General features: G+C 42.9%; 1 protein-coding gene across 2 annotated transcripts in view; it reads right to left on the bottom strand.

Annotated features, from left to right (window-relative positions):
* Window positions 1-1,630: 1,630 nt before the first annotated feature.
* ABCB7 (ATP binding cassette subfamily B member 7) overlaps window positions 1,631-15,839 on the bottom strand; it is a 41,656-nt gene continuing 27,447 nt past the window's right edge. Inside the window, exons 11-17 of one of the 2 annotated variants that reach the window (XR_003536320.1) lie at window positions 15,380-15,543; window positions 15,084-15,213; window positions 14,431-14,602; window positions 10,206-10,309; window positions 8,510-8,617; window positions 2,598-5,940; window positions 1,631-2,498 (exon numbers count right to left, since the gene is read on the bottom strand). Coding sequence is in view for 1 of the 2 variants with exons in the window: in XM_027696073.1 (XP_027551874.1) it covers window positions 5,722-5,940; window positions 8,510-8,617; window positions 10,206-10,309; window positions 14,431-14,602; window positions 15,084-15,213; window positions 15,380-15,543 (897 nt within the window). In the remaining variant the exon portion in view is untranslated. Of the gene's footprint in view, window positions 5,941-8,509; window positions 8,618-10,205; window positions 10,310-14,430; window positions 14,603-15,083; window positions 15,214-15,379; window positions 15,544-15,839 lie in introns of both variants that reach the window. The other variant, XM_027696073.1, reaches the window with a different exon arrangement.

The raw sequence follows: 15,839 nt of genomic DNA, 5'->3' as shown, positions 1-15,839 counted from the left end.
CCTCCGTAGAAGTCCTCTCTCAGGCTTTCTGCTGGTTTTCCAGGATGGATAAAGTTCATGGCTTTTCCCTGAGTTTAGTCCCAACATCTGCAGAAACAGATCAAAAGTCACACAGCAGGAATTCAAAAAGATATTTTTCAAGGGCTAACCATTTAAGGGTTTTCTTATAAGACATCAAATTTATACAGTAGCTGAATTCTTCAATATCTGTTCTAGACATTAATATATTATCTACAATTTACCACCTCCACCATTCCATCCATGACATGGCCATTCCACTAATAACAGACCTATACACTGCAGCACTGCCACATCACAACACTTCAAAACCCATGCAATTATTGTTTTAAAAGAATGCCCTGGCTCCTTCCCAGAATCACAACAACCTCCTCAGTGTGCTGTAAGAAAGCATCCAGTGCCACCAACCCTCCTGCAGTGCCACCAACCCTCCCGTCCTGTGCAAAGCTGAAATGATGAGCCCCAGCAGATCCCAGGACTAAAGGCTGGGAAGACAGTTCAGATGCTCAACGCACAAAAATAAACATAACTGGCAAGTTTTGACTGGGAAGCAGCACATAATCCACAGAATAGTGAATTGTCACTTCTGCACCCATTGTTTGTGCACCAATGGGATGTTCAACGAGCATAGTAACCTCAGGGTTATTCCTAATTTATGTGAAGATTACCAAAAGCTGGATTTGCAATTACTGTTTTCCTTGATGCAGACACGCAACTCAAATTAGCACTAACAGAAGTTACAGGTACACATGAAGAAAAAGCCCCAAATATATTCCCATTACAGCTCTTTCCCCTTAAAAATCAATGACTTGTTTTGTCAGTAACATTTATGGAGCACTCCTGCAGTATCACTTCAAGATTTAAAGACAGAGCAAATGAACTCTTAGAGACAACAGCTGGGAGTTCATCCAGTCAGACTTGAAAAACCCCAGGCTGCTCAAGGATCTCACATCCATCCACCCACCCATCCATCCATCTATCCCAGACACACCATCCCCTGGACATGACAGCAGGACCTGTGGCTGTTGTAGCTCAAATCAAATACAATGCAGCACACTAGAAGAACGACCAACATTACATGTAAATAGTTAATAATAATAGCAGCATTTCTTGCTTTCTGCTTTGAGTTTGAGCTGCTTAAAGCAGAAACCCAGGCAGTGATTACAGACAATGTCATGTCAAGGGCTCAAGCAGATTCTTAGAACTGCTCTATTTCTACTGATCACAAGTTAAGAGTTTACATTTATAAAAATACAGTGTTTACAGTAAGAAACAGTCAAGCTTCTCCCAAGTATGTTCATTCCCATCAGTGTGATGCAGAAACACGAGCCCTTCCCCTGTTCTTCCAGCGCCACACACACAGTGCAGGGGATGGAAAAGCTGAGTGGGAGCAGAACTTGGGTGCACTCTGTGAACTTACCTTTCTGATGGATCACCTGGAATTCAGTCACCTTATGCCACCCCACACCCCTGTGAGTGGTTACCAGCCCCAGCAGCGCCACCAAGCACCACAAACAGCTGCTGGCACTAAGACCCACATTCCACAGCAGTGAGTGACTGTTTTCTCTGGGAATTTCAGCAAAGCCACAGAGCCATTGTGACAGGACACCCATTTCTATTCACAAAGATAAATCCTTTATTTACTAAGAATTATCTATACATACATGAAGGACAGGAGTCAGAGTAAGGAGTGTTCCAGCAGAAGGGTTACACAGTCTGATCTCACCTGAGCTTTCTGTGTTGTTCTGTCATCTTCCTGTACAATGTAAATTATACACTTCCATTCTGAAAAGAAACTTGAACACCATTTAAAATCTCAGTGTTGAGATATAGGTAACTAATACTCCATGGAACAGAACAGCTGAGATAACCTGAGGGATCATCTGCAAGGAGCAAATTGGGAACATCCATTTGGAAAAAGCACAACAACCTCCCCACAAATCACTCATTAAGTTTTCTAACTTGGAGGTTAAAATAGCCAAAATGTTGTTTGTTGTGACTTCATATCCTGTGCCTAGTAAGTTCTTACATGGAAATTAGAATTGAATTCTGTAAGTAAACAGATCACTACACACTGCAAGAAGCAGCCCCTTTTTAATGTCCATTTTCCACAAACACATTTCCTTTAAAAACAGAAAATGAAGGGAAAAAAATTATATGGCTTTTCCACACTAAAACTGCAGACAAAGATTTTATAATGGGAGTAGATTACTTGAATTTTGAAAAACAACCAACTACACGTCCAGAATATGAAAAGCTGCTGTTTAGAAAATGATGTCCCAGTTTACAGTGGAGCAGAATTACCAAGATCCACAGAGGCTGCGAGAGAGCTCCAAAATCAATCTGTTTTCTCTGAGAACTGTAAGGCTTTTCCAAGAGATGCCACATAGACTGTCCCAAGGGTCAGTGTGCCACAGTGAGTTTCTCCAAAGCCATGGCTCTCCCATTCAGTGTTTCAAACACCTGCTTCAATGGTGACACTTTGGAGTCATAGTGCAGGAATAAAAATTCAAAATAAAAATAAAATTTAAAAAAAAAAGAAAGCAGAAGTTTGACTTCGTAGCAGACAGGAAACTCACCAAGTGTTGTTTCTGCTTCTCCACAGCAATTCACTCCAATATAGCCACCACCAAGCCAGGAATGCTCATCCAGCAACTCCACGACACGGGAAGTTTTCAGTCATCTCCGGAAACTCGCTGCAGTTCTTTAAGAAACGTGTTCTACCGTATGAGCAGCCTCTTGCTTTAGGAAATGCCTTTGTTCAGAGTTCCCTCCTGTCATTCCACTTGCTTAAAGCTGCACAGAGCTGCAGCACATCCACTGGCACGCGAAGGGTGGCAGAGACAGGCAATGGCCTCGGAGCTCCAGCAAACCCGTACAGATTTAAACAAATACTGAGCATTCCTGGCACTTACCAACTGAAAACAGTCCTCATTCCACACCTGTACTGCCCAAGACTCAGAGTCCTTGCAAAGCCCATTCCCAGTGATAAAATCCATCAGCTTTCATCTGAAATTGGCCCTTCACAAACACAATCAAACTTCGCATTCAAACAGCTTTTGGCTCCAGACATCTCACAGATGATTCCTGATCCTCAGGGATCTGCTGGGATGTCCAGGCCCTGCAATAGGGAAAACTCTTCATTGAGAAAAACCCTTTCCCTCCATCTTTCAGACCAGAGATATTTTCAGTCCTTGTGTCAGAAGAAAAAGATCTTAGGATTGAAATATTCCTATTTACAGCCTTTGCCTGTTCCCTGCTGCATGAACAGCAGACAGATTAGTTAATTTCAAAAATGAGCTCTTGCAGGGTAGTTTCAATAAACTTTTGCTGTTTCTGGCAGCTGGAACATAACTGCACCTTTACAGTCCACTCACTGCTGTCAGCTAAACCAGGAGACCATTAGGGAAAATAAAGGGAAGGCTGTAAGCTGTAATTCTGCAATGCCGCTACATTAACAGGACTTCACTTTGCTTCTGCACTCCAAGGTTGGAAATTAAAGTACACTTTTAAAATAATTTTTAACTGCAGACTGATGCCAGGTTGGGTTTTTTCACCCATCATTTTAAAAGAGAGAAAATTAATAACTAGCAAAGGTTTCGCTCCTTTTAAGTTACCGTTCCTATATTTAGTTGCAGGGGAGGGTATAACACAAAAAAATAAATGCTATTTGCAATTAAATTTCCAGAAGCACCAAATTCAGCCCTTCCCTAGTGCCCACACTGAGAAACCTTGCATCTGATTTACAAACGTAATTACATCAGTGTAATTATACTGGTGTAATTCCCCAGAAATAACAGTTATTTTTCAACATCCAAGAGAAAGATTTTAATTCTTGAATTCAACATGAAGAATTACACCAGAATAGCTTGTGCTAAATAGAGATGGTGAATTTCCCCGAAGAGACATGGCCTAAAAATACAGTGCTGTTGTGGTGGGCTGGCCCTGGCTGCACACTGGGTGCCCACCAAACCCAATCCATCCCTGCCCTCCTCAGCTGGGCAGGGAAAGGCTCCTGAGTTAAGGACAGGGAGAGATCACCCAGCAATTACTGTCATGGGCAAAACACTCAACTCAGGGAAACTCATTGAATTTACTGCCAATTAGAAGTCTGAGTAGGGTAATGAGAAAAAGAAACCAAATCTTAAAATACGTTCCTCCCACCCCTCCCTTCTTCCTGGGCTCAACTTCACTCCCACATTCTCCACCTCCTTGCAGGTGGCGCAGGGGGACAGGGAATGGAGGCTGTGGTCAGTTCATCACGTTGGCTCTGCTGCTCCTTCCTCCTCACTCTCCTCCCCTGCTCCAGTGTGTCCTTCCCACGTGTCTGCTTGCCACGGGGTCAGTCCTTCAGGCACAGGCTGCTCCAGTGTGTGTCTTCCATAGGATCACATGTCCTGCCAGGGCCCTGCTCCAGCATGGGCTTCCAAAGAGGTCCCAGCCTCCTCTGGGCAAATCCTCCTGCTCCAGTGTGGGGTCCTCCATGGGCTGCAGGTGGATCTCTGCTCCACTGCCTGGAGCTCCTCCTCCCCTCCTTCCTCCCTGAGCCTGGTGTCTGCAGGGCTGTTGCTCTCACGTATTCCCACTCTTCTCTCCAGCTGCAGTTGCACTTACACTTCCAAGCTTTTCCCTCCCTTCCCAAATACATTATCCCAGCAGTGGATTATCCCATCGCTGGTGGGCTCAGCCTTGGCCAGCAGCAGGTCCATCATGGAGCCGTCTGGGATTGGCTCTGCCAGACACAGGGGAAGCTTCTGGTACCTTCTCACAGAGGCCCCCACTGCAGCCCCCCCCCCCAACCCAATACACCCACAGTGTCCTGCAGATCCCAGACACTGAGGTTTCCTGCCACTGGAGAAGTTTGAGGAGATTATTATAGCAATGCTTTCAGCATTATCCAGGTCATTTTCTCATATATTAATGAGATAATAGAAATTTATGGAAGTCTTTATTGAATCTTAATTGCTCCTTAAGACCGTGACTGAATTAGAAAGAGCAACTGCCTTCTGCCTCAACTGCTACAGCAGATGCTGAGGATACAGAATCCTAAACTCAGATTTTTTCATTTTTCACTTAAAAATACTATTAGTTTTCCTTTAGAATGATACCAATTAATTTCCTGATAGTGCCATACAAAAGGTGCTCCTGAAGGGCGAGATGGATAAGTCCAATATTTAGTTTGCTACTAGAAGCCTCTAATATTTTGTTGAGGCTTTTCTTATTCTTTACGAGGAAGAACATTTTAAACCAGAACACCACTGAAGAATTTAAATGGCATCTTCCTCACTAGCAAATGAGTTCAAATTAGCCCAATTACAATTAAAACATGACATATTTATCAACCATTAATGATGAGAAATAATGTAAATCTAGGACAAATCTGTTTACAATTTAATAATCCATGTCAAGCGACTACCAGGAGAATTTACCAATACCTAAAAATTGCCATAAATTACACTCTTAGTTGGGAAGTTTAAAGTTTTTGAAAAGCCCAGCTCTTGCAGATGCCACTGAATATTACAGATTTCTAAAGATGCAAAAATAGAACTCCTTTGGTTGAAATTATGTCCCTCTGTGAAACTGTAAAACCCCAAAACTGCAAACCCCAGAAGTTTTTGAATGCTGACTTAAAAACAAGAGCTGCATTTCACTGTATTCTTGGGCAGTTTTAACCTGCTATACAAGACTGATCCAGGGTCGTTCTCAGCATGAACAGTTCCCACAGCCTTTCACACTATTCATAATTTCTTCTTCTAGCTTCTTCCTCTCCTCCTCCTTGGATGTCCGGTTATTCCTCTCCTCCCAGGTGGGATTGCTGTGACTGTGGAGCACTTTGCTGCTCTGTGTGTGCCACATTTCAGAGTAGAGGTTGCTGGGACTCGCGAGGAGCTCTGTGTGTGTGCCACGTTCCACCACCTTACCCTGCAAAACACGGAGCAGGTCAGGAATCCACAGTACCAGATCTTTAGGAACACGCCAACACATGGACCACAACTGCACAGTATAGATTAGAGCAGTTATTAATGACAAGGAGCCTGGGACAGCACGGAAAGACTGAATGCACAGTTCACTCAATAGCACATCACGCTGAAAACACGGAGCTGTGCTCTTCCCAGACTTAGAGAAACGGGAATCTACGTACCTCTTGTCCATCTGGGCAAAATTTAAAGCCCACCAGCACGGAAACTTTTACTATCTAAAATAGAAGAGCTACTTAAAGTAAATATGGACCTCTACATAAGGAGCAAGGTGCAAAAGCCACACGGATGTACCAAAACAAACACCTATTTGTTTTTGCTCGGTAACAAACACACGGGAAGAGGCTCAAAAAAAGAGCAAAAAGAGAGGGATTTGTACTAGACAAGCGAAGCACATTTAAAATCAAATCCTGGAAACAATTAGTGTAAACTGTGCTTGTATGGGTGCTCCTGTGCCCCTGCAATGGCCACCACAACAATGGCCTCAGCAGTTCAGTTCATCTGGGCTGTTCCCAAGGGAAAGATGATTTATTGACTATCACTGTGGAAATGGGAAGGAAGAGCTGGGGAGGAGAACTCAAGGGAACTCCAACCTTACAGACAGAGAAACACCACCACTCTTCAAAAAACCAGACTGATCTTTTCACTTTGAGAGACACAATCACTGACTTCAAATTAAACCAATGTATTTGTTCTCTAGCTACTCTTTCTTCTGGTAAAGGACAGAATTATACAGACAACTATGTGGATTTGATGTTATTCTAAATTCTGATCTACAATTAAATCTACCTCCTTGTGACAGCTGCTGATGGATATGCTGGGAAAAAATGTGGGTCTTGGCACTTCCATTAGTAGTTATGCTGGTGGAATCTGAACAAAAAATGTGATCAACAGAACTGCAGAATTAAAACCTTCAAGGGGTTAATGTGGAGCTCATTGTAGTAGAGAGCAGGCTTTTGAATTATGGTGCTTTTTTTAATAACTCTTGACCAGTCATCAAAAATGCACCTTCTCTGTTCAGCCTCACAGTGTTTAGATCTGCACCATTACTATGTTGTTTACTCACTCAGGAATGATTCTGGTTTTACCTCAGCAAAGGTGCTGGAGTTGTGATTCCGTGATTGCCATGGCTAAGCAAAACCAGCCCCAACCATCCTGTCTCACCCCTGCTCCTGAGCCTCTTCATGTGGCTGCCCCAGGTCAGTGCTGCAGGGCTGGCAGGAGGTGCAGCCTCAGGAGCTGTGGGGCACTGCCTGCCCCATCCCCACTCCCAGTCCCACCAGCATCCCTCAGGAAAGGGAGCACCCCGGCTCTTTTACAGTTCCAGGCTGTGCTTTCATTTTTAATTTAACAGTTACACTCTAACACAAAACACACTCTTAGTAAGCTGTGAAAACTTGCGTCGAAAACAAAAAGCTGCAGATCGCCTTGTAACACGTTAAAAAACACTTGCAAGATGTTTTAACATGCACTTGGATAAGGGATACACCTCAGGAAAGGATTTTCAGCAAAAGCTGAAAAAACAAAGCAGATCAAAATTGAATAAAAACTCCATGGAGCACTGCAAGTGATTTATTCCACTACTTCATTCTGAGATTCATATAAAGCTGAGATTTGTGTAGCAAAAATAGTCATGAATGTCACCATTTCGTAAGAGTTTGTTCTAATTCTCCATGAAACCACTGAATGTACTGTAGGAATAATTTATTTGCTTTTAGATGTGTATTTTAAGTCACTAAATACACCTATGATCACAAGCATATAAATAGCAACTGATAAAAATGAATGCAAAGATAAATTTAACATCTATTATCAGCAGATTAGAGCACTGTACTTTCAGCATTATCAGTTAAAAGAGTAATTATGAAGTTATCATAAGGACATTTGTTTATTTTAAATCTCTTGCCAGGTATGGGTAATAGAGAAGAAAATGGACTTTGGACACACTGAGCATGAGGTAACAGCTCAATAGTGGTATTAGCAAATTAAATGTTAAAATTTATTGTTTTTTTCCTAGAAGAGAAAGGAAATAATCACATTTTTCTACAGGTACAACAGAGAATGGTGCTCAGATTTATAACATAATTAGGTTGAACAATCCTGCAGTCATTCTATCTGCATGGAAACAGAACATGCTGTCCTGTCTCTTTCCATTGAAATAAAAAAATGGATGTATGTGAAAAATAGATGCTCACTGAGCAACGAGAGTGAAGCATAAATTGGGGGAACATTTTAGTAAATTCATCTGACAGAAGCATGTAATAAATTAGATCAAAACCATGCAACAGTGAGCCATAAAAAATAACAGCATACGAGAGAGTCACACGTGCAAGTTTGTGAAGAGAAACGTATAAAAAGCTAAGCTTGAGCTAGAACTTTCCAACATGGTTCACTGCCAAAGGAAGAGCTTTCAGCACCTCGGTGGGAATGTGATAATTCAAACTGGACACAGAGAGTTCCTGAAGCAAACACTGCCTGGCTGTGGAAGCCCCACAGCCCAGGGGATTCCTCACCTGATCCAGCACGATGATCTCGTCTGCATCCACCACCGTGGACAACCTGTGAGCAATGAAAATCGACGTGCGGTGCTTCACCATGGCCCTCATGGCTTTGAGAATGTTCTGCAAGATTGGAACACAGACAAACTCTTACACACTCCTGGCTGGCATGAGGAGAAATTAAATGCTGCTGGAAATATGCAAATTACTGTAAATAAGTTTAGAGAAACACTTCTGGTACTGCTACAGCTTCATAATAACAAACAGCCACAAGCATCTACCAAAGAAACAGAAGAGTCCCAAGCATGAAATATCTGTGGTTCTGATAAAACCTCAAACTGCAAAAAAAAAAAAAAAAAAGCTTGTGTTCACAGAAAAACACAGCTATCCCCAGGGACAAAGGAAGAGACAGGTCACTAGATTTCAGGAAAACCTTCCCATGGAGCATGGTACACAAGCAACAAACAGCAGCAAAAGCATCTGAAAATAACTCATCATCATCATCATAATAATACTTTCCAATGAAAGTTAAAGGAAAAAATCCCCCTCAATATCATGTCAAGGTTGAATATAAAGTTAAAGCAATCCTGGGAATCATCTATCTATGCAGTGAGCACTCTGTCACCTTCCCAAACCACATTCCTCTGCAAGGAGCACTGACTGGGAATTTGTGCCCTCACTATCGTCAGTGAAGGGTCCTCTTCAGTTCCCTGAAAACCTTCTGACAAAAAAGAAAACATTTCTATTCCCAGGCACAGTCTTGTGGAAAGGGCTCACTTGCATTTGCTGCCTTTCAAGTGCATTTCTGCTGTGCAACTTTCAGCTTTGCTTACGACTCTTGCAATAGATAGAGCAAAACAAGAGAAAGAGTCCACGTGCTGTTCTGCAGAACTGTGTTATGGACATTGCTGGCCCACGAGGGAGCTGTGCTACATTTCAGTGCTGTGCTATATGGATATACAGTTCACACTCTGATTTCTTTGTATCTGGAAAATGAAAGTAATGTAGTGAGTACAGGTCAATAAATTCGCTCAATAATCTGCATAAGTGAACACAGCCACAGCTTAGCTCTAGTCCTTGATGACATTAGTTCAGGAAATTACTGCTGGGGCTGAGGGGTTTGTGCTTAAACTAAGATGTTGTTATGAAGCCTTGATGCAGTTCCTGTCACAGTGTCACGACATCCATGTCACAGCCCTTCCTGGGAAATGAACACAAATGAACACCAGCACTGCAGGTCACACCTATCTGATCTGCATCTCAGAAAGATGCTGCACAACAAACAAGAGGTTTTCTGTCCTGCATTATGTCACAATGATTTATAAGGCATTTTTAAAAGAAGCTAGATGTCATCTAAACACCTTTTAAAGTGGATTGGAAAGCTTCACACTTTAAGGCCACCTCAGGTATTTGCACCAGTTTCAAGGGATGAATGTGTAAAGGTGAAGGGGACCTCCAGAGTGTACAAGAAAATATCCCAGAGACAGCTGATACCCCTCACTATGTCTCCAGTAGACAGACTCAGCATCTCTGCCCTGGTCTTTAGGACAATGGCTTAGACACAGGATCTCTTAATACTACTGAGAAAACACTTGACAGCAATTTGGTGAAAAGAACAGAATTCTTTCTGAGAGGAAAAGAACAGGGAAAAAGTATCGGAATCAGACACCATTGCACCACTTAAATTTTAGAATTTTTTATCCCAATTTACCTCTTCTGTAATTGAATCTAAAGATGATGTGGCTTCATCATAGAGAAAAATATGTGGGTCCTTTAACATTGCTCTAGCAATTGCAACTCTTTGCTTTTCTCCACCTGAATGAGGGGGAAGAGGGGAAAAAAGAAAAAAAAAAAAAGTTAGAATTGTGACAGTGTAAATTCAGCAGCAGACGTGACTTCTGAGGGTTGGTTCTTGGGTTTTTTCTTAATAGACATCATAGTTACTGCTGACAAAGGTCTGACACGTTACATAAGATACCATACAAGTTCCTGCTCCCTGGTGATTCAAGATTGCTTATCCTTCTGGAAAAGGACAGAGAATTATTTTGTATCTGCTCTAAGGCAGGACCCTGGCCCAGGTCAGAACCAGTGCTGTACAGCTGGTCCCTCTGCACACCTGGAGCATGAGCCCTTTTCCCTGGCCTGAGCTCTGCCCCAGCCGGTAACTCTGCACACACAAACCCCGTTTTCTCTCCCAAACCACCAGTGCTCTGTCCATGCTGCTGCACTGCATTTCATGCATCTTGCTCATCCATTGTGTCTTTCAGGTCTCTCCTTGATATTTATCTAACTTTGCACTCCATGATGGTAAATGTCACTCAAGAACACAGTTAGTGTGGTACTGGAAACCACCTTCAGTCTGCACTCTACAGCCTGTTGGTTTCTGGTGTAACCCAGTTTCAGACTAGTTTCCCTTCCTTCAAAATTCTTACAGCCAACATCTACTCAAGAATAACTTCGGGGCAACTTTTACAGACAGGAAAACAGGTGCATTTGAGAACTTAAAATCTGCTAAACATTTGGTATGTGATGCATACACGTCACATTTGTGCACTTGTCCTTCTTTGTTTTACTCGAGACTTCAAAACATTCCATTTAATACCATTATATCCTTGTTAATGTTCCATTCCTATCAGGAGAGAACATGCTTTCATAAACCATTTAAAAGGCTGATGGAAATGCTGCAGTTCACATTTTAGACTGTCTTTGGCAGAACTCAGAGCAATTAGAACTGTACAATTTACTCAGCCTATTTTAATGTGCTCTTCCTCCCTCTCCTTTACAGCATGTTCAGAACTCACAGCTTGACAATATCCATGCTTGAAAGACATACTGCAACAACAAAAACCCTTACATTTGTAGCACATCCTTATTTCATGCTCTTCCCCATTCACACTCAGGACAGCAGCACATTAACAGTTCCATTTATGGAGGCAGGGGTTTGGCTCTGTCTATCACAAATCTATGAGAAAACACTGATATGGATTCTACTTGGAAAAGCCTAAACAATTTGGTTTTCACTCTGCACTGTTAATGAATCAATCACTGAGACCACTAGGAACTGCACTAAATGCAACTAAAACCTCGGTTTTCCATCATGCACATAAAACACCTGGATTTCAAAGAGGACCCTTCAATTCACAGGCCTTTCACCCCCACTATTTCTGCCACAAAATACTATTTAAAAACAAGACATAAATCAGGACTTTGTGCTTTCCTTAGACCAGAAGTATACGAAGCCTCAACCAACTTAAAAAACCCCCCAAGAACAACAAAACAGATGCAGAAATTAATCTTTTATAGGAATAGAAATTAAACTTTTATAGAAATTTAGGGAGCCATTCTACTACTCAGAAAACTAGAGATTCCAAGTAACAGATGCCATATTTTTACAGAGCTACTGAAGGACCTCAAAGATTTTCATTTGGTATCTCCAATCCTCTGATCAACTTAACCCCTCCTGAGAGCACTAGCCCAGGACTCCTGCAGCCTCACTGCACACACTCCTGGAGCTTGGTTACTACTGTTATTTGCCAATGTTCATCTAACTGCTGAAAATAAGAAAGTGAAGCTGCTATTTCAGTGGCAGATACCCACAATAAGCTCTTTTTCTGTCCCCAAGGAATTCCATTGTCTTTCTCCTAAGTATTTTACATACTCTTATTTTCCTTAAATACAAATAAAGCAGGAAAAGAACACATTTCCACACTTCCTTTCGCTTTCTAAACACACTTTTGTTGAAGCACTGGCAGGTGGGTGTTTATGACCATCACAGTGGCAGCACAAAATGAAGGATGGAGTAAAGGCAGAACCCATTTTCAGACAGGCTCTGTTACAGCAGTCTGGAGGTCAGAAGGGAACTCTGACACACCCACACACAATGCTCCAGATTCAGAATGGGACACTGAATCATGGAACTGTCCAGGCTGGAAAAGCCCTCTGAGCCCACTGAGTCCAACCATTCCCCAGCACTGGAAGGCCATGTCCACACAACTTTTAAATCCCCCCAGGGATGGGGACTCTGCCACTGCCCTGGGCAGCTGTGCCAGGCCTCGACAACCCTTTGGGTGAAGAAATTTTTCCTAAAATCCAATCTAAACCTCAACACAAGGTTAAGGCTTTGAGCAACCTGATCTAGTCCCTGCTCACAGCAGGGGGGTTGGTCTAGATGATTTTTAGAAGATCCCCTTCAACACAAACCATTCTATCCTTTTACAAACACCAAGACATTTCAAATCTATTGTTAGTCAAATCCTCTTTCTAGAAATTACTAGTGTGGGAAGACAGGCTTCACATTCTCTCCCGTTCTGCCAGTACCTATTTTGTATCTTTCTCTTCCCTCACCCAGATTTGTGTTTCACATCTCTTATTTCCCTTGTCCTCTTCCCTGTATTCCCCTTCAGCTGCCATGCACACTGTTCTGGGGACAGGCTGTAACCTCTGATCTGCTGTTACAAAGAGACCAGGACTCCTGACTGCAGCAGCTGCAGAGTAAGAAACACCACAGAGAGCTGTCCCCACACCAGGCAGGAGCTCTGCTGCACCCCCTGCACCCTCTGCTCCTGCCCTTCAGCATGAACAGGGCCCAAAGCACACACACAGAAAGTTTCCCCTTTTATGCCACTAGTCAGATTATGAGAAAGAGCATTTTTACATAGATGCATATCCATGCTTACATATCATCTCACACAACAATATCCCCTGAAAATACACTCCTTTAAAACTCCAGCTGCCTTACACTGTGGATCTTCATATTAATATTTAGCCTTTATAGTTATGTTTTTTGGGCCCCTCACTATGAGGACATTGAGGGGCTGGAGCATGTCCAGAGAAGGGAACAGAGCTGGGGAAGGGGCTGGAGCAGCTGATGGAGCTGGGGGGGCTCAGCCTGGAGAAAAGGAGGCTCAGGGGGGACCTTCTGGCTCTGCAACTCCCTGACAGGAGGGGGGAGCTGGGGGGGGCTGGGCTCTGCTCCCAGGGAAGAAGGGACAGGAGAGGAAACGGGCTCAAGTTGCACCAGGGGAGGTTCAGGTTGGATATTAGGAAAACCTTCTTCACTGAAAGAGTGGTTAAGCATTGGCACAGGCTGCCCAGGGCAACAGTGGAGTCACTGCCCCTGGAAGTGTTCACGTGGCACTTGGCACTATGGTTCAGTGGGCATGGTGGGATCTAATCAAAGGGTGGACTTGATGATCTTGGAGGTCTTTTCCAACACTAACGATTCTGTATCATAAGGTAAATAAGCTAAAAGCAAGTCTGACTGAGGAATTGTCCTGGTTAGAATGGCTGGGACCAATTCATCACTGAATGGGTGTAACCCAAAACTGTGTATTCTATAGCCTTCCATGCCATTTCCCAGAAACTGTTGTCAGCAGAGGCCTGTGCTCCTGTCCTCATGCCCTTTTATGGAATTCCCCACTCTGATACCCTTTGATGGAATTCCCCGCTCTGAGGGAGGGACTGAGCACTCCCTCCTGAACTGGAGAGTATATAACTGGGAGTTTGGGAACCTTTCCACCTCTCGTGGGATCCAGAGGAAGACAGCAGACCACCGCCTTCAACCAGACTGAGACCACCACCCTCGACTGGACTGCAATCACCACTTTCTGACCAGACTGCAGCAGCTCTCCCACCAGCAGGTTTTTCCCCTCTCCCTTTACTTTGGACTTGGGGGGGCCAAGGAACACCACTTTTGTTCATACCCCAGGGTGCTGGGTTATACATTTGGGTTTTGCAGGTTAAAACCACTTGTCTGTCTGTATAATTGTACTTATTGCATTATTTTAATAAATTGTTATTCTGACTTATAAATCTCTCTTTTGAATTGAGTTCATTTCCCCTGCTGGTTAACTTTTAAACCAGCACAGGAATAAACTCTGCATTGAACTTTGGGGCAGCAAAAGGCACATAAAGAACTTGTGTGTTTGAGATCCTACCTGAGAGTTTGAGGCCTCGCTCCCCGACCTGGGTGTTGTAGCCATTGGGCATCCTGAGGATGGCATCGTGGATCCCTGCCAGCCTGGCCACCCCGTACACCTCCTCGGGGCTGGCCCCTGTGTTGCCATACAGCAGGTTGTAGTAGATGGTGTTATGGAAGAGAACAGCATCCTGCAGTGGGGGAAAGAACATTTCAAAGAAGAAACCATGACAAAACTGTCCCCAAACCATGAAAGAAATCAATACAGAACAGCTTATATTTTTCTACAAAGCCTGAATGTTAAAGTGTTTGGGGAAATTTCTTTCCCCAAAAATGGGATTAATACATTTTGTGTCCTAAATATGTACGTCATGCATAGTTTCACCACTTTGCTAACTCATTATGGGTGGTAATCAACTATAAAGCTAAATCACTTAAAGCTGGAGGCAGTTTCTCATGGGGAGGCTTAAACACATTTCAGAAATTGGATCTATATGATGATGCACATTAAAACATAATATTTCCTGGGGAAAAAAAAAAACAGGCATGGTGACTTTCAAAGGAATTAAGACAACACCACTGCATTAGGATTGACCTCCACTGAACCACAGCGCCAGAACACTGAGAATTACTATTGCAATGGACTACTGGGGAGAAGGAAACATGGAATACCTGAGGTACAACTCCTATTGCCTTTCTCAGACTTTCCAAACTGACATCTTGGATGTTCTGTCCAGCAACATAAATATTTCCTTTCTGAGGTTCATAGAAACGAAATAATAATCTCACAATTGTGCTTTTCCTGGAATTGAAAAGAATTGAAGTTAATGTTACATTCTGGTTTCCCATTTACAATCTTCAATTGGAATTGATGTCACAAACAAAAATTACAAAAAGCAAACACAAGAAGCACTGTGTTTAAGAAACTAAATTCTGCATTGATTGGCATATTTAGTCCATTTACCCACCCTGACCCACTACCTCCTACAATGGCCACTTTCTTTCCTGCAGGGACTTCAAAGGACACTCCAGAAAGGACTTTCTGCCCCTCAAGGTACTCGAAATGCACATTATCAAAGGCGATGGCAGCAGTCTGGGGGGTGATCTGCAGGGGGGGAGCCAGCTCTTTGTCCTGTTAAAAGAAGAGTTCCACCTTATCTGCTGCCCAGAAACTATCTCCAATGGTTCAACAGTCCATTCCCAGCTCAGAAAAAGGCAAACAGCCACTCCAGCTCGGATATGTGGAAAATAATTATCATTTGCTGCACAAGTGACATTGGTTCGCTCATCCTTTTCCCCAAAGGAGGTAAAAATTTCTGCTGTGAACACTCTGCCTCACAACTTCTTTTGCAATAATAAATTCTGCATCATTAATTACCAATAAAAATTCAAGCACGAGGCATGAATACTTAAACAAAAAATATCTCA

This window comes from Neopelma chrysocephalum, unplaced genomic scaffold (assembly GCF_003984885.1).
Source record: "Neopelma chrysocephalum unplaced genomic scaffold, ASM398488v2 Primary Assembly neopelma1_105, whole genome shotgun sequence".
Classification (NCBI taxonomy): Eukaryota; Metazoa; Chordata; class Aves; order Passeriformes; family Pipridae; genus Neopelma; species Neopelma chrysocephalum.
The sequence above is the reverse complement of the archived record's forward strand: the minus strand, read 5'-3'. Positions and strand labels throughout refer to the sequence as shown.